This window comes from Camelus ferus, chromosome 4, assembly GCF_009834535.1.
Source record: "Camelus ferus isolate YT-003-E chromosome 4, BCGSAC_Cfer_1.0, whole genome shotgun sequence".
In the NCBI taxonomy this organism is placed as follows: Eukaryota; Metazoa; Chordata; class Mammalia; order Artiodactyla; family Camelidae; genus Camelus; species Camelus ferus.
Window position 1 is genome coordinate 75,532,965 of NC_045699.1, and position 18,583 is coordinate 75,551,547.

An 18,583-nucleotide genomic window follows, 5' to 3' on the forward strand; every position below is an offset into this window, starting at 1 on the left:
GTGTGCAAGATCTTTATGTGGCAAATTATTAATATTGAAAGATATAAAAGAAGACCTGAGTAGATGGAGTTATGTACAATGTTAATTAATAAGCAGTGTCCATGTCTTAGAGATGACATTCCCCCCCAACTGATCTGTAGATTCGATGCAATTTCAATAAAAATACCAATGATTTTGGTTTTGTTTTTGCTTGTTTGGCTCTTTGCTTTGGAATTGGACAAGCTGCTTCTAAAATTTATAGGAAAGAGGAAAGGCTGCCAAATAGCCAAGGTGTTTAATAGTCAGGTTCTGGGGCTGGTGTGGGAGGGAGGCCGCTCCAGCCAGCGAGCAGACCCCCTGGAAAGCTGCGACAGTTGAGGGACAGGAGCAGCTGGAGAAGTCAAGGGCGAGCGTCAGGAGCCTGGAGTCAGACTCGCCTGTGCATGGAAACGTGCCGTGTGACCGTGCCGTGGGGGGCGTAGCTCGTTGTCAGTATAGGGAAGAGCAGAGATTGGATCTCGGTTCATAGCATTCACAGATGAAAAGCCTTACATGTAAGAGACAAAACTTTAAAACGCTTGGAATAAAATGCAGGCGATTTTAAGAGTATCTGTGGGGACTGGTTTGTTAGGCAAAATACATGCAAAGCACCAACCACACTGAGAGAGAATCGTGTAAGATCCAGAGTTTCTGTTTATGCAACGGAGAAAGGCCAGTCCTTGAACAGGGGGAGGGTGTTTGATGGCAGCCCTCTGCTCATACATTTGAAGGTATTTGTGCAGCGCCTTCCACCGTTCTCAGTGCTAAGAGAAAGGGGCTTCATTCTAGTGATGTTAGGGACTGGCCCAGGGAGAAGGCCGCGCAGGAGAGGGGCGTCTGAGACCCTGAGAGCTTGGACTGTGTGTTCAGACAAGATGCCCCTGGGATGGAGAGCCCAGGGCAGGTGGAGGGTCACGTGCAGAGGCCCCGGGGCTGCGCGGCCCAGCAGGGGTACTGGAAGGTGCGAGGCGCTGTGGCCGCACAGGCGAGGCCTCACGGTCAGAGTGAACTTGGCTCTTCTTTTGAGTGAGGCTTTTGTGGAGAGGGGTGACAGACACACTCTGGCTTTAGGGCCGTACCCTAGGCGGCTTTGTTGAGGGCACAGTGCAGGGCACAGGCAGAGGCGCCCAGACGCCCTGGGGCGCCCGGAAACGCCCTGAGAGGAGAACTCGGTGCAGGTCGTTCATCTGGGAAGCGACCCCAGAGGGCAGGGGAGCAGGGAAGGCAGGCTGTCCCCTGCCGTCCTCATCCTGTGACGGGCCGGGCGGCCGGGCTGTTTTCACCAGCTGCTGGGGAAGGGGCACCGAGGGTCATTTTCTAAGTGGGTCACCCTTTATAAATGTTGGGCCCTGGGCCTTGTGTTCTGGCCTGGGGAAGTTCTCAGGAACGGGCATAAGTGGTGTTGGCCTTTGAGGGTGTGCATGTGCCGAGGTTCCTGCGCGGGGCCAGACAGCGGAGCTGGGACCCTGGGGCAGGGGACGGGGAGGAGGACACTGTCATGTCTGGAAGTCATTTTAGGGTAGAGCTGCAGGTGGTCAGGTGAGGGTGTGAAAGATGAGCCAAGAGTGACATCAGACTTCCCTCTGAGCACCTGGGGGAGCGGACCGTCCTTGACTGAAAGAAGCATGAGGAACAGGCTTGCCGAGGACGGTCAGACTGTGCTTCACGTGTCACGCTGAGTCTGTTGTCTGTCCTGGCCAGTGATGTAAGACGGGGAGTCTTCGTGTGTGTAGGACAGTCTCGGATCCGTGAGACCGGATGAGATCGGCAGGGAGAAGAGCTCGAGGACCGACACTGAGTGACATGGGCGAGGCTGGAGGGTGGGCTTTCCAGACCCCAGCGGAGGTCAGTGTGCAGGGTGTGCAGGGCTCTAACGTAGCAGAAGGGACGGCTGAGCACTTCACAGAATAGAAAACACAAGTGGCCGCAGGGAAGGACGCTCAGCCTTGTCTGTAATCAAAGAAACGCCAAGTGAAAGGACCCTGAGATGTCGTTTCACACCCTGCAGTTTGGAATACGAGCGTTTTGGTGATGCCGCCTGTGGGTGAGGGTGTGGACCCTGCTGAGGGGTTTGGAAGGGGGGCACACGTGCGTGGCACACGCCCGGGTGCGCGTACCGGAGCGTGTCGGGCAGGCGGGCCTGGAGACGGTGTACACCAGGGTTTGCGGCGGCAGGATGGCATATTGACGGCGACGAACGTCCTTGTCAACAGGGCTCTTCCGGGTCAGGGCTTGCTCTCTGTCAGGGCACAAGTCCGCCCCAGCCTGAGGAGGCTGTGTCCAGTGGAATTCGTCACAGAGGCCACAGACAGGCAAGTAGGATGCATTTTAAGAGTCTGAGATAAAACAGTAAAGAAAAGCAGTTATTAATGAGAGTTCAGGGTAGTTACCGCAGCTGAGAAGAGACCAGAAGGGCTTCCAAAGGGATGGTGACATTCTGATTTTTAAGCTGGATGATGAATATATGGGTATTTTATGACTTTAGTTTAAAATACACAGATGCATGTACATATACGTGTGCATATTCTTTTGTTTACATGAGATGTTTCATGGTTTTGAAAAGCTATTGATCTGAATAATGTAGGCAAAAAGCTGGAAGCTGCCATTTTAACAAAAAAACCAAGGTCGCTTGTTCCACCGGCTGCTGGCCCAGGTGCTGCCCCTTCGCTGTGGGCTCCTCACCCAGGAGTTCGACCGCGGTGGTTTCTGACAGAAGCCCCTCCTTGGGCGCAGGAATCTCTGTTTTCCTGATAAAGGGATCCGAGCCCTGGGCTCCCAACTGCAAGGATGGAGCTGGGGGCAGAGGGGGGTGCCTCTGAGAGAGTGCCCTCGGTGGGTGGGGGGGGGGGCAGGCAGGGCGCCCAGACAGTGTCAGATGTGCCGCTTCTGAGGGCACCTCCCCACAGAGAGGCAGGTGACCATCACCCCCAGCATCTGTCTCTCAGCTGCTGGACACTCGAGGCAGGGCCGCTTGAGGATGTTTGAGACCTCAGTCCCAGCAAGCCCCCGAGGGCGGCCGCTGTCACTCCTGGATGCCTGGCGGGGCTGGCGGGAGGGCTGACAACAGCCTGGTCTGACGGCTCAGCTTCTCCGGCCACTGGTGCTTCCAGAGGTGGGTCTGCACCTGCTCTGCCTGGAGGAGAAAAGATGAAAGGAAGCCATCCTGTGGCTTTTGGTGTCTTTTTCCTTTTTCCATTTGTAGTCGCTTCATATGTTACTTTGTGGATGCACTTTTCTTTCCTTAGGCAAAAATATGAGTGTCAGTTCCCACCCCCAATTTAAAAATCGATATAGGTCAATAGTCTTAACCAGGGTCACACAGAGAACGCACTCCAAGCAAGTGTAAAACTGACATTGATTTCTTTGCCTGGAAATAAAAAAAAAATAAGTGTCTGTGAGTCATCTTTGGATTTGCATTACAAACAGGAATGCAAACGATGCCCCTGTCTGCATAATCTACAGACTTCAAAAAATTTTTTGATTTGATGCATTTTAAGCAAAATAAGAAAGTTTACCAAAATCCTTAAAGTCTCCAGTGACATTTTCAGAGTGTGAGTGTTTGCTTGTGCTGATGACTCATTTTCTCTTTTGTTTCCTGTTTCTGTTCGTGACTCACCTTAACCTACCTGCTGACTCACGCCACCCAACCAACATACAATGCGAAAACCATGTCTCCGTCTGTATGTTGTGCCCTCCTGCGCAAACATCGCAATCTGTAAATAACACGCAAACACCCATCCATGAAAACATCACATGCAGGAAACGGTTGGTTTCATGACTTTACACAGTTCTTGAAGCTCCTGCTTTGCTGGCCCTGCTCCTCTCCTTTCTCTGTTTCCTGTCACCCCGCCCCACCCCACCCCGCCCCGTGCTCGGAGCCCGGCTGCACCTGTCCCTCTGGCCTTTCTCGCGCCCTGCCAGCTCCTGGGTCCAGCAGGGGCTTCTGAGGTCCTCCAGGGACCATTTGATCGCAGGAACTGGCCTGGGGCCAGGAGAGGAGGAAGGGGCTCGAGTGAGAGGCTGGTGAGCGCCTGGGCAGTCTTTCTGCCGGGACCGGCTCAGAACTGGGGAGGTTTTGTGGGATGTGAATTTGGACCTGATCCCTGTGACGTCCCTGGTTTCTGTCGCACCATCCCCGGCCTCCTGCTTGTCTCCGTCACCCACGGACAAAGAGGGCTCGCCTCTGCCCGGCGGCCTTCCTGGACGGACCCTTCTGTGGGGTCTGGCTAGGGGCCCTGGCCTGGGGACATTGGCCTGACTGAGTAGAAGGAGGGGCTCTGCCCCAGGAGACAGCACGGATGCACGCGAGCCCCCAGTCGGCGAGCTGGTGTGGACTGAGCAGGTGGTGTGGACAGGGCTCCCTTCCAGGCCCTCAGGGATGTCTGAGGGGAGAGCAGGCCACCGGGAGCCGGCTACCGGAGGCTGTGACTGGGAGTTCACGTAAAGGAGCAAACACTTGAAACCCCTGCTGCAGGAATTGAGTGTCTGTGACACAGGGCTTCACAATCAGGGCAGAAAAGCCTGAGTTTTGAGAAAAAGCCATTTGCTGCTGCAGAAATAGCAGGCGACACTCTCTGTCTGCACAGGCTCCTGCTCACTCCACCCGACCTGTGCTCAGCCCGTCCTGTCCTCCCCCTTCTGCGCCCCTCCCCGCCCTCACGGCACATCCCTGCCCGGCGTGCGGGGCACCCGGGGCACCCGCTCTCCCTGCCCCTCCGTGGTCAGTCCCCTGAGTGGGAGAGCAGCTGTCCAACGCACTGCCGGACCTCCCCGCACGCGTGTGCGCAACCTGAGGGGAGGCCCCGTGTGCTGCGACTCTGACCAGAGGCAGCGATGCTCTTGGATGCAGGAGACGCGGGTCTTGTTCTGGGGTCAGTCGATCACCCTGTGGGCTGGTGTTTCACAGTGCGTAGGGAACCTTTAAATTCCTTTCCCCAGTGTTCCTCACTACCTGGGTGTGATGTCCGAATGTCTCTGTCCTGTGGGGGAGGAAGCTGACTGTCAGTGGACCTGGGGACCAGTGTCCCCTCGAGGTGCTTCAGCTGCCGTATTGAGGGGTGCAGAGCTGACCTTCCCTGACTGGGGGGTGCAGTAAGGAAGGGCCTGGCTTGGCGGCGGGTGAAGCTGCTCCTGGGTGCGACAGAAACCATGGACTCTCGGGGGCAGGGCAGGCGTGTCCACCTCCCAGGACTGGCTGAGGCCAGAGGTGACCGTGCACCGCCGTGGGAGGCTGCCGTGTGCCTGCTGTCCCTCCGTCCCGCATGCCGTCGGTGTGGTGGTGCTGGCAGCCCCCGCCCTGGGTGCAGCCCCAGGGGCTCAGCCCGTCACACTCTGCCTGGAGCGCCCATGGCTGTGGTCACCGTCCATCCTCATGGCTCTCCAGGGCTGTCTGTCTGCTGGCACCCCGCCCTCCCCTCCCGAGAGAGAACAATCTCCACAAACGGGCCTGAGGCTGAATGTGTCCTGCGCTCACACGAGCCGGGATGTGGATAAACGGCGCCTCTTCCTGCCTGGTCTGGCATCCGCCCCTTCTTTCTTACCCAGAAGCCTGTACTTTCCCCCAGCATCTTCAGGAAATACTCTTGTCTGTGCCAACTGTCTGAGCAGACCGCTCTGGGTCCTGGCCCCTCAGACCCACCTGTGCAGGTGGTTTCAATGTGGAGACCCCTGGGGAGATGAGGCACTTGGCAGCCCCTCCCTTAGAGCTGAGCTTTGCTGTCTGGTGTGGAGGACGTCCTGGCCCTGTAGACAGAGTCCCCCTTCTGTCCCCGTGCTCGTCCTCCTGAGGCGGCTGGCTCACCCGAGGGCCCCCAGAGCCCGTGTGGACCTGTCTCCTCCCTCCTGTCCACCTCAGAGATTCTCCTTCCCCAGCACAAGCGGGTGAGGGGCTGCAGGGAAATGAGTGCACCCTCCAGGGTCACACCTGGGATCCACTGCTGCCTTCTCAGTGATCTGGGCCACAGTTGTCCCTCCTTGTGCCTGCCAGCCATCCCCTTGCCCTGTGCTTCGAAACCTGTGAGCCACCCCTCGGTGTAGTTCTAAGTCCCTCACCAGCAGAGACAGTCCAGAGTCGCTGGGGGGAACCAAAGGTGCCAGCCCCTGAGACGAGGCAGACAAGGAGTGGGTTGAGGCCACTGTCCCTGGAGGAAGGAACAGGACCCATCCCTCCAACTGAACGTCTCGTCCCTGCCAGGACCAGACAGGCAGCCCTGGACGGAGGGCGCGCGGCTCCGCGCAGGCCCCGTGCCTCCTGCACGCGCTCCCGCTGTCGCTGTCTCATTCAACACCTGTGCTCTCTTTCCTCGGTACTTGACCACTGAGTCTGGCAACACGATGTGTCTAGCCTGAGCTGCTTGCATATTTTTTAAGTGGCAAAGTGGCAGGAATCTGCTCTCAGGCTGTGTGTGAGCACCTGGTCTCTAAGCAGACAGGGCAGCAAGCCACCCGGGCCCACGAGCACCCCCATCTCCTCGCCGACACTGCCCAGAGCCGTGCCCCCAGAAAGGGAAGTGCCGGTAACTCAGGTGCTCCCAGGTCGTCTGCGGAGTCCAGAGGTTGTCGGTTTATTTTGTGCTTGATTTCGGACCCTTTGGGTGAGGGAGCAGTGCTAGGTGGCTTGGGTTCTCTGGAGCAGAGACCAGTTGTGGATTGCAGAGGTGGCTTCCCTGGGGTGAGCAGCAGGACCACCGACACCTGCAGCTCCTGTGGTGACCAGTCTCCAGGCCCCTGCAGCTCTCCAGAGGAAGTGTCTGCCCTCTGCTGGGTCCCAGGCAGGGGCTTTGCTGGCCTCATGGGAGAGAAGGGCATGGCCACCAGGCCTGAGGCAGGGCCCTTCAGAGGCCTCGATGGAGAGGCAGCCCTGCCTGGCACCTGGGCTGCTTGGCCGTGTCCTGCAAGAGGCAGTCAGTGTTGGAGGCCCAGCCACGGGGCGTCTCCTGGCTCCTCCGGGCAGCAGGGAGCGGCTTCATGGAACCTTTCTCTGTCCCTCCCTATGGAGGGACTTCCTCTGGTTTGCTGCATGAGAAGTGGTTTGCAGTGACAAGCTTCACTCTTGGCAGGTTTCCTGGTGGCTGACTGCTGCTTACACTGCGAGGCCGTGACCTTCTGTTTCAGTCTCTCTCCTTCCCGCTTCCTTTGGGGCCACCGTGACTGGGGATAGGTGGGTGGGGAGCAGCTGCCCTGGGCCTGCGGGAGGCAGGTTCCAAAGGCCAGAGCGCAGCCTTTCTTCCCTGCAGAACAACTTCATCAACCTCAGCTTCCTCCGCCTGTTCCGTGCCGCCCGGCTCATCAAGCTGCTCCGGCAGGGCTACACCATCCGCATCCTGCTGTGGACCTTTGTCCAGTCCTTCAAGGTGAGGCCAGCCTGGCCTGCGCTCCTCCGGGGTGGGGGCGGGTGCACAATTCCCACTGGGACCGTAGAGCCTCTTCATGCTCGCGGAAGCCCGGGGTGGGTTTTATGACGTGGCTTGTGTGTGAAGGAAGTGAGAACGGTCGCCCGGTGTGGGGGGCATGGTGGTCGTGGGGTTGGATCTTCAGTCAGCAGAGGTCCGTGCGGCCCCAGGGCCCGGCTGCCACCCGCTCTGGGGCACGGTGTGGCGGCCCCCCCTGGAGCTGCACCCTCGTGTCTCCGCAGGCCCTGCCCTATGTGTGCCTGCTCATTGCCATGCTGTTCTTCATCTACGCCATCATTGGCATGCAGGTGGGTGTGCGCTCGTGGCCGCGGGCAGGTCGGCCTCTCGGACGTTTCCGTGAGCCACGCGCTGTCTGAAGCACTTTATGGCCTCAGTGCCCAGAAGGACTGTCGTGTGGACGAGGGCACTGAGGCACCAGGGCCCCGTGGGCGAATGCGCTGCTGTGCCCTCAGTGGACTCTGCTGGGCTATGTCCGGCGGCCGGGGGGCATGTGTGAGTGAGTGCTGGCCCCACAGTGGCAGAGCGTTTGAGCACGTCTGCCTGGTGCCCAGTGGCCTGCCGGGCAGCAGCAAGTGATTCCTAGTCCAGCAGCGATTCTGAATCCTTTGCAGGAGATTCTGTACCGCTGAAGAAAAAAATTCAGCAGGATTGTATCAGAGCACGGTACTGGTCAGATGCAGCTTGCGTAACTTAGATTATTTTTATTTTGCCAAAGAACCCTGTCAGCTATTTGGGAGAACACTTACGAGACACCAGGTATAAACCGTTGGCATCTGGCCTCTCTCTAGTGGGGGAGGGGGTGGGAGGAGACAGTGTCTTAAAGTTTGCTGAAGACTGAACTTTTAAGCTCTGTTTTTAGGGATTGAAAAGTCCTCTTGCTTAGAATTTGCTGAGATCTGTCATTGTTTAACACAGTTATGTAGTTTTTCCTGCTTTGGTCTGTGGATATACAAAACGTGTCACTGGTCTTTGTTCTTGGTGGTGATGTGATAATTCGTAAATTTTCAGCCAGATTCCAGACTGTAAGTTAAGTATCGTTACTGACTCGTTTGCATTTCTAACCCTGAAAGAGATCAGTTAAAATGATTAAGAAGCTTATTGTGATATCTGCACAGATATGTGAGAAGGAACTTCCGAGCCATGTAGCAGAACTTCGCCAGGACAGTGACTGCCTGGGGGGCACTGATGAGAGAGTGAGCATTGGGAGGCTCCCTTTCCGCCGCGCAGCAGAGCCCGCGCAGACGTAGCTCTGGGTCCCAGCCTTGCTAGTCGTGCGGGCAGCCGCCAGGGCAGGCCCACAGCCGGCCAGCACACGCGGAGCCGTGGGACGCTCGTGTGCTTGCCTTTCAAGAGTCTCCTCCACCCTGGAGACGCTCAGACCCCTCCAGCCCCACAGCAGCGGTGGCGGCTTCGTTGGGACTTCTCCGGCTGAGGGCAGCGTCCTGTCTCTTGTGCGTCCTCACCCGCACACACACACCGCCTTCTGCCTGGAGACGGACGCTCCCGAGGACACAGCGTGTCAGGCTGCAGCCTCCTTGTCCATTTCAGGTGTTTGGAAACATCGCCCTGGATGACGACACCAGCATCAACCGGCACAACAACTTCCGGACGTTTCTGCAGGCCCTGATGCTGCTGTTCAGGTGAGCCTCTGGGAGGGAGGCCGGGTCAGTGGCTCCTTCCTCATTCCGGGTTGGGGGCAACCCCCGGGTCCCCCTCCAGCCCCCGATCCTGCTGGCTTCCCTGCAGTGGCCTTTCCAGTTTCTCCTCTCTCTCTGCGCCTCCTTCCCTAGGGCTCCTGGGCCTCAGGACAGACTGAAGGGAAGCCCCTGAGAAGGTCAGCCTGAGTGCCCCAGGCCAGGCCGGCCTCCACCACCTTGTCTCTGCTCCGGTCAAGGCTGCAGCCTGAGAGGTCTGGGTGGACAGGTGTCCAGCAGGGCCTTTCATGGTGTGTCGGCCCCAAGCCTCCCTCTGTGCACCTGAGTGATTTCAGGGGTCGGTAGGGTGAGGGAGGGGGCAGCAGAGAACTGTTATCCGCAGACCGTGTGGCCGCTCTGACCCAAGGAACCCAACTGGCCGAACTGCTGGTCCGAGGGCCTCCACCTGCCGCTGCTGCTCATGGGAGCTGCAGTTCCTAAGTTTCTGGGCGTAGCCAAACTAGGCACCAGGAGGACCACAGACTCGTTTAGGGCCCAGAGGCCCGCCTGCAGAGGTGCACAGGACGGCTCCCAGCAGCTGTTAGCAGCTCTTAAACGTGGCTCTCCTGAGTTGAGAACGAACTTGTGGGCGGAGGGGAGAGGGTAGAATGCGTCCCCCTGCCTCCAGCGCCCCCTCCCTTGCCACGACACTGCAAGGGAGAAGAGCCCTTTCTTCAGTGATTCATGGTGAGGGGGCCTGATGTCAGACCCGGCCGTGGGCCCCTTCCTGAGGCTTCATCGCTTCATGCCATTTCTGTAAACATGTCTGGCTGCTGCCAGGCCTGCTTCTGGGCACCCAACACAGCTCGCCCTTGCAGGTGTGCCCGGGGGACCCTGGAAGTTCTCCTCTGTGTCGGGGCGAGCTCCGACCCAGGCCGGCTTCGCTGCGCTGCCGGGAGAGCGCGCCGACTGTCCCCCGTCAGATGAGCAGCGTCGTTAGGCTTACTCTTTCCCCAGGCAGCGTCGTTTCTCTGGACTTCAGTGATTACATTGATTTTACTTCTTCACTTACTGCCATCCTGCCTCATGCCACAAGAGGTCTGAGGGGGCCGCCAAGTCAGTCTTCGTTTTACGCCCTTGGTCTCAGAGGTCTCCCTCCCTCCCTCCCAACCTTTTTGCCACGTGTGAGCCTCCTCACCATTCAGGCCCAGCACAGGCCACCCTCAAGAAGCCCTACCCCTGGCCACTGTCACTGGGGCGTGGGCCCAGCTTCTCCCAGGGATGACCACACAGGTGCCCAGGTGGGGACCCAGGCCAGAGGCTGCAGTGCTAGTGACCAGTGCCCAGGAACAAAAGTCCACACAGTAGGGTCCTCTGTCCTGGCTGCTCAGGGTGGGGTGTTCTTGATGTGATCGAGACACAGCCGAGTCATTGGTCTGACCTGCTGGGCTGCTGGGCTGGGGGAGCGAGGATTAGGTTCTGACCTGTGGTTAGTGGACCTGCAGGTGAGCTGGGGGCGAGGATTTGGTTCTGACCTGTGGTTAGTGGACCCATGGGTGAGCGGGAGACAGGGGGTGTTTTCTGGTAGGAAGCTGTTGTAGCAACTCAGGGAGTGATTGTTGCTTCACCCAGGGTGGGTAAGAGGTGGGAAGCGGTGAGGTTCTGGCTGTTTTTAGGGCAGGGGAACAGATGAGCAGGATGTGGTGAGAGAGAGGAGGCAGGACCACTCCCTGGACTGTGGCCTGGGCAGGGGGACTGTGGAGTCACCATTTCAGGATGAAGACTGGGTGTCACATGCTGGGGAGGAGGTCCCAGGGCCTGGAGGGAGCTCACCGTGGTGCCGACCTCTGGTGCAGTGGGCTGTTCTCAGTAATTCCTGCTTTCCCAATGAATGATCAGTTTGAAAATCGAATGCCAGAGAGGCATCTGTTTCCCAGACCCCACTCATGTGTGGGTTCCCTGTGGGAAGCGAGCCGGCCCTCCTCAGTGACCGGGCTCCCTGGTTCCTCCCCAGGCCGTCCTGGGCCGCCCTTTCCTTCGCGGCCTCACAGCTCTGCCCTCTTCACAGGAGTGCCACGGGGGAGGCCTGGCACGAGATCATGCTGTCCTGTCTCAGCAACCGGGCCTGCGATGAGCTCGCCAACGCCACTGAGTGTGGGAGTGACTTTGCCTACTTCTACTTCGTCTCCTTCATCTTCCTCTGCTCCTTTCTGGTGAGTCCTGGGCCCTGTGCCCATCCCAGCGCTGGCATCTGCCTATCTCAGACCATCTTGGGTCCCCCACTCTCCTGCTGGGCCTCACCTTTGATCCGTGCCATGTTGCTGACTCCGTGTCGACGGCCCTCATTTCCCCAGAGTTGACGACTCATTAAGCTGAAAGGACCCAGTCAGCAGTGAGCCCCCGCGGGCCCTGCCTGTGCCTCCATGGAAGGAGCTTTACGCTTCCGTGGGGGCAGGAGTCCCTCAGCTTCTGGAAGGACTTGCCCCATGGTCATAAGATACAAAGAAGCAGTGCTCCGGCCCCATGCTTGGGGTGGACGTGCCACAGGAGACTTGTGGGGTTAGGTGGGAGGTGTCAGTGGGCCGGGTCCCGGGTGTGGATTGTGTTCCACATCAGCAGAAGCCTCTGGGAGTCTTTGAGCCGGGTGTGACATCATCTGCTTGACATCTTAAAACCTTGCTCTGGCTTCTGGCTTCTGGCTTCTGGTCGGGAGAGGCTACAGAGTGGGCAGGGAGACAAGAAGGTGAGAGCCGCCTGGAGAAGGCTGGGTGTGAAGGGAGTTGTGTGGAGTTGGGCTGCATTTTAAAGACAGAGCTGATTGATGATTGAACATGGACAGGAGAGAAAAAGAGGAAAGATGAGTCCTGGGGCTTACTGGGTCATGGAGTGCGTGGTTCTTCCCCCGAGATGGGAAGACTAGGGGGCTGCAGGCATGGGGTTGGGGAGGGAGGGAGAGAGACATGGGGTGGACCTCTGGGCTGGAGATGTGGATTTGTCATCAGTGTCTGGCGTGCCTATGGGCTGGATGACGCCCTCTAGGCCCCTGCTGCACACTTGTGGTCCAGAGACCCAGGGTTTAAGCACCACTCGAGCACTTGTTAGACCTGCAGATTCCTGGGTCCCTCCCAAGACTTACTGAATCAGGATCTCTGGGAAAGGGACCCAGGAATCTGAGTTTTAACAGGCTCCTCAGGTGGTCTGTGTGTGCTAGACTTCAAAGAGTGGTGGCCTAGGGAGAGTGTTGTTGAGAAGAGGGCTGAAGCCCAACCCAGGGTATTTAAGAGACAGAAGGGAGTATGGGACCCAGAGTGGAGAAGGAGCAGTGAGGCTGGTAGAGAACCAGATGGGGACAGTTCCTGGGAGGCCAAGGGAAGAACACGTGTCAAGTGGAGGGAGGATCAACCATGTGAAGTGCGGCTGGGAAGTAAAGTAAGTGGACATGGAAGGGTAGAGGCCATGCGTAACCTTTGCATGCAAGAACAGTTGCTTTGGCATGTTGGGATCAGAGCAGGTTCAAGAGATGATGAGAGGCCACGAGCACGGCAGGAGCAGACAGCTCCTGTCACAGTGGGCAGTGCTGAGCACACACTTCAGATTTACAGTCGTAATTCTCAAGCAGGACCAGTCAGCACAGTTGGTGCTTTTTCTCACTGCCTGGCACCGTGGATAGAGAAGTGCGTCATCCAGAATAATGAAGAGGCAGGAACAATTTCAGACTCATTCTATGAGCCCAGTATTACCTTGACACCAAAACCAAAGACACTACTAGAAAAGAAAACTGCAAACCAGTACCTCTATGAATATTGATGTAAAAATCATCTACAAAATACTAGGAAACCAAATTTAACAGCATGTTGAAAGGATTGTACACCCTGACCAAGTGGGATTTAGTCCTGGAATGCAAGAATAGTTCAACATATGAAAATCAATGTAACACACCATATTAATTAACAGAATAAAAAGAAGAAAACCATGTAATCATCTCAATTGATTTAGAAAAAGCACTGGAAAAAATTCAACCTCCTTTCTGGATAAAGTACTCAATAAACTAGGAATAGAAGGAAACCACCTCAACATAATAAAGGCCACATGTGAAAACCCATAACTAACATCACTCTCAGTTAGGAAAACTCAAAGGTTTCCCTCTAAGATCAGGAACAAGGCAAGTTCACCTGATTTCACCACTTCTGTTCAATATGGTCCTGGAAGTCTTAGCCAAAGCAATTCGTCAAGAGAAAGAAATAAAAGGCATCTACATTAGGAGGGAGGAGGTATAATTGTTTCTCTCTCTCTCTTTTTTTTTTTTGCAGATGACATGATCTTATATGCAGGAAACCTTAAAAATTCCACAAATAACCTGTCAGAACAAATAAATGAATTCGGCAAAGTTACAGGACACAGAATAAACACACAAAAATCAGATGCACTCTATACATTTAAGGCGAACAATCTGAAAAGGAAATTAAGAGAACAATTCTTTTTACAATAGCATCAAAAAATAAAAAAGAACTGAATACTTGAGAATAAGCTTAACCGAACAAGTGAAAGACTTTAAACACCGAACATTACAAAACATTGTTGAAAGAAGTTAAAAAAAGGCATAATTAAAGGGAAAGACATCCCATGTCCATGGATTGGAAGATTTAATTTTGTTAAGATGTCAGAGGTATCCAAAGTAAACTACAGATTCAGTGCAATACTTATAAAAACCAATGTTTTTTTTTTATTGTTCTACAGAAATAAAAAATTCTTCTTCCAAAATTCATATGGGATCCCAAGGGTCCACGAATAGCCAAAGGGGAAAAAATTGAAAGAGGACAAGGTAGGAGGTCTCACACTTTGTGATTTACAAAATCTGTATCAAAACTTCAGTAATCAAAATAGTATAGTACTGGCATAGAGATAAGCATACAAACTGATGGAACAGAATAGCGTTCAGAAATAAACCCTCACATACATGGTCAAAGATTTCTTAAATGGTTGCCAAAACCATTTAATGAAAAAAAGATAGAGTTTTCAACAAATGGTGCTGGGGAAACTGGAAACTGGACATACTCATGCAAAAGAATGAAGTTGGATCTTTACACTGTATATAGGATTTAGCTCAGAATTGATCAAAGTCCTAAATGTAAGAGCTTTAACTATAAAACTCTTAGAGGAAAACATAGAGGGCCAATCTTAATGACCTCAGATTTTGCAAAGGACTCTTATATTTGACACCATACTCATGAACAAGGAAAGAAAAAAAAAAAAAGAATAATTGGACTCCTCAAAATTTAAAATTTTGGTGCATCAAAGGGCACTACTATCCAAAGGAAAAGGCAACCCAAGACAAGGAATGGGAGAAAAATTTTGTAAGCCATATATATGATAAGAGGTTACTATCCACAATATGTAAAGAACTCTTACAACTCAACAACAGAGAGACAACCATATAAAAATTGTCAAAGTACTTAAATAGACATTCTCTGAAGAGAATGTACAAATGAAAAGATAAGATTCTCAACATCACTAATCATTAGGAAAATGCTTATCAAAACCCATGAGACACTACTTCATACCCATTAGTACTTGTTATTTAAAAAAACAAAAACAAAAACAAATATAAATGAAACGAAATAACAACTGTTGGCGAGGATGTGGAGAAATGGATACCCTTGTGCACTGCATGTGGAAATGTAAAATGGTGTAGCCACCATGGAAAACAGTACAGTGTTTTCTCAAAAAATTAAACATAGAATTAAAGTATGATTCAGTAATTTCACTTCTGGGCATATACCCAAAATAATTGAATGGAGGGACTCACATAAATATTAGAAATAGTCACATATGTCCATAGCATTGTTCACAATCGCCAAAGGTGAAAGCAGCCAGGCGTTCACCAGCAGATGGCTGGACAAAAAAGTGTGATAAGGACATGCAAGGGGGTATTACTGAGCCTTACAAAGGAAGACAGCTCTGACACATGCTGCAGTATGAACGAACCTTGGGGACATTGTGCTAAGTGAAATACACCAGTCACAGAAGGAAAAATGCTGTATGATCCCATTCACGTGAGGTGCCTGGAGTAGCCAAATTCATAGAGACAGAAAGTAGAACGGTGGTTGCAGGGGATGAGGGGGAGTGGGGAGTTAATATTTAATAGGGATGGAATTTCAGTCTGGGAAGGTGAAAAATTCCTGTAGACACATGGTGGTGATAATTTTACAACTTGATACTGAATATCACTGACCTAATTTCTTTACAATGGTTAAATTGGTGCATTTTTGTCATACATACTTTACCACAATAAAAGTGATAGTAAAGAAAGAATTAACTTCAATTCTACTCAAACTCTTCCAAAAGATGGAAGAGGAGAGAACAAGTGACGACACAGTCTATGATGCCAGCATCTCTCTGATACCAAAGCCAGGCAGAGATGCCACAAGAGGAAACCACAGATTACATTCCTCGTGAATATATACATGTAAAAATCTTGAACAAGATACCAACAGACTAATTCCAACAACACAGTAAAAGGATTATACAGCATGAACAAATGGGATTTTCCCCAGGAAGGTGAGGAAAGGATGGCTCAACATATGAAGACCAATCAATGTGATGAGGGATAAAAGCGTGTAATAATCTCAATAGATTCAGAAACAGCATTTGACAAAATGCAACACCCTTTCATGATTAAAAAAAGAAAACTAGTAAACTCAGAGTAGAAGGGAACTGCCTTAACACAGTAAAGAGCTTCTATGAGAAACCTAACATCACGCTCCATGAAATACTGAAAGCTTTCTCTCAAATATTAGGAGTAAGACAAAGATGCCCACTTCAATCACTTCTTTTCAGCATTGTGATGGAAGTCCTACCCAGAGCAACTGGGCAAGAAAAAGAAATAAAAGGCATCCAAATTGGAAAAGAAGGGGTAAAATGTCTCTATTTGCAGGTGACACTATTCTGTATACATAGCAAATCCCAAAGGACACATGCACAGACACAAAAACGACTAGATCTATTAAGTGAACTAAGCAAAGTTCCAGGGTACGAAATCAACACGCAAAAATCAGCTGTGTTTCTGTACATCAGCAATGAACAATCTGAAAAGAAAATCAAGAAGATAATTCAATTTCCAAAAGCATTCAAAATAGCAAATTACCTAGGAATAAACACCCATAGAGGTGAAAGACGTGTACACGAGGAACTACAGAGTGTTGCTGAACGAAGGAATCGGGGAGCACTGCTGACATGGCAGCAGTCCCTCAAGGTGATCTGCGTGTGAAACGCAAAAATCACCATCAAAATTCCAACGGCCTCTACCGCAGAAAACGGAAAAGCCAGTCCTCAAGTTCATGTGGACTCTCAAGGGGCCCCAAATAAGCAGCACAGTCTTGAAAAATGAAAAGCTAGAGCCCTCACATTTCCCAACTTCAAAACTTACTCTAAAGCTACAGTAATCAAAACAATGGAGCTGGTAGATATCTTCCCAAAGAAGACATACGTGAAAAGATTCTCAACATCACTAATCTTCAGCGAAACGCAGATTAAAGCCGCCGTCCGCTACCACGGCACACCGTTAGAATGGCTGTCATCAAAAAGACCAGAGAAACCAAGTATTGGCAGAAATGGAGAGAAAAGGGAACCCTTGTTCACTGTTGGTGGGAATGTAAATTGGTGCAGCCTCTGTGGAAAACACTATGCAGGTTCCTCCAGAAGTTAAAAAATACAACCACCATATGACCCAGCAATTCCACCTCTGGGTATACATCCAAAAGAAATGAAAACAGGACATTGAAAGAGTATCTGTGCTCCCATAATCATTGCAGCATTATTCACAATAGTGAAGATACGGAAACAGCCTACATGTCCATCACCAGGTGAATGAAGAAAGATGTCACACACACACACGCACTTGAATCTTATTCAGCCATGAGGAGGAAGGAAATCCTGCAATCTGTGAGACGTGGATGGACCTTGAGGGCGTTACGCTAAGTGAAATAAGCCAGACGGAGAAAGACAGATACTGCGTAGTGCTGCTTACATGTGGAATCTTTTTTAAAAAGTCAAAATCTTAGAAACAGAGTAGAAAAGTTGTTGCCAGAGTCTAGGGGTGAGAAAACAGGGAGAAGTTGGTAAAAGAGTACGGAGTTCCAGCTGCATCAACAAAGTCTGAGTCTAATGTAAAAGCTGGTGAGTATAGCTGATAACACTGTGTCGTGTAATTGAGACCTACTGAGAGGGCAGACCTGAAGTGTTCCATCACAGAAAGATAAGCATGTGAGGTGGCGGGTGTTTGGTTAACTGGGTGGATGTACACTTCAAGTGTCCTACACGTTTATTTGCCAGTTTGCCTCAGTAAAGCGGGGGGTGACAGCAGTGTGGGGCGGGGTAAGTGTGGGCCAGTGGGATAGGACTGAGCAAGCCCAGGTGTCTCAGGCCAGTTGATTCTGATGAGGATGCCAGCACCACTCAACATGGAAAGAACAGTTTGTCTAGCAAATGGTGAGGAGCTAACTGGGCCTCCAAATGCAGGAAAACAAGGCTGGACCCTTACCTCATTCCATGTGAAAAAAATTAACTCAAACTCGGTCAAAGACCTAAATGTAAGAACTAAAACTGTAAAACTTTTAGAAGGATAGAGGGGCCATCTTCATCGCCTCAGATTTGGCAAAGGATTCTTAGATCTGACTCTCAAATCATGAGCAAGAGAAGAAAACATAGAAAAATTGGACGACTCAAAATTTAAAACTTTTGTGTGTTAAAAGGACATTATAAAAAATGAAAATGCAATATAAGGAATGAGAGAAAATACTTTTATAAGGGCTTGATACGCAAAATATATGAAGAACTCCTACAACTCAGTAACAGAAACACAGCCAACCATGTAAAAAATGGACAGAGAATCAGAATAGTCATTTTTCCAAAGAAGATAAACAACTGGCCAAGAAGCACAGGAAGATATTCATATTCCGTGTTTATTAAGGAAGTGCAGATAAAAACCACACTGAGGTACCATTTCACACTCAACTAGGATGGCTAGAATAATGTGTGTTTTTTTTTTTAAACGGAAAGTACCAGGTGTTGAGGACATGGAAAAATAGGAGCTTTGGTACATTGCTGATGGAAATGTGAAAATCAACAGCTCCTGTGGAAACCGGTTTTCCTCAAACAGCTAAGCACGGAACTACCATATGACCCAGAAATCCCACTCCTAGGTACGCACCCAAGAGAAATGAAATGATGTGTCCACAGAGAAGTCTGCACATGAATATTTACGGCGGTGTTGACCGTAACAGCCAAAAGGTGGAGACAACCCACATGGATGGTCTGTCAACGGAAGAACATGTAAACAGATTGGGGTACAGACCTGCAAAGAAGTATTACTCAGCCACAAAAAGGAATGAAGTTCTGACGTGCTGCAGTGTGGATGAACTTCAGAAACACCACACTAAGTGAAAGAAGCCAGACGCAAAGGTCATATATTGTGTGATTCCTTTTATGTGCAATATCCAAAACAGGCAAATCCATAGACGC

General features: G+C 51.9%; 1 protein-coding gene across 7 annotated transcripts in view; it reads left to right on the top strand.

The window, feature by feature from the left end:
* CACNA1B (calcium voltage-gated channel subunit alpha1 B) overlaps window positions 1–18,583 on the top strand; it is a 173,409-nt gene that overhangs the window by 131,958 nt on the left and 22,868 nt on the right. For 4 of the 7 annotated variants that reach the window (XM_032479047.1, XM_032479051.1, XM_032479048.1 and 1 more), the window contains 4 exons: window positions 7,254–7,370; window positions 7,652–7,717; window positions 8,979–9,070; window positions 11,133–11,277. In XM_032479047.1, the coding sequence (XP_032334938.1) occupies window positions 7,254–7,370; window positions 7,652–7,717; window positions 8,979–9,070; window positions 11,133–11,277 (420 nt within the window). Of the gene's footprint in view, window positions 1–3,777; window positions 3,784–7,253; window positions 7,371–7,651; window positions 7,718–8,978; window positions 9,071–11,132; window positions 11,278–18,583 lie in introns of all 7 variants that reach the window. The other 3 variants (XM_032479054.1, XM_032479050.1, XM_032479049.1) reach the window with 1 other exon arrangement.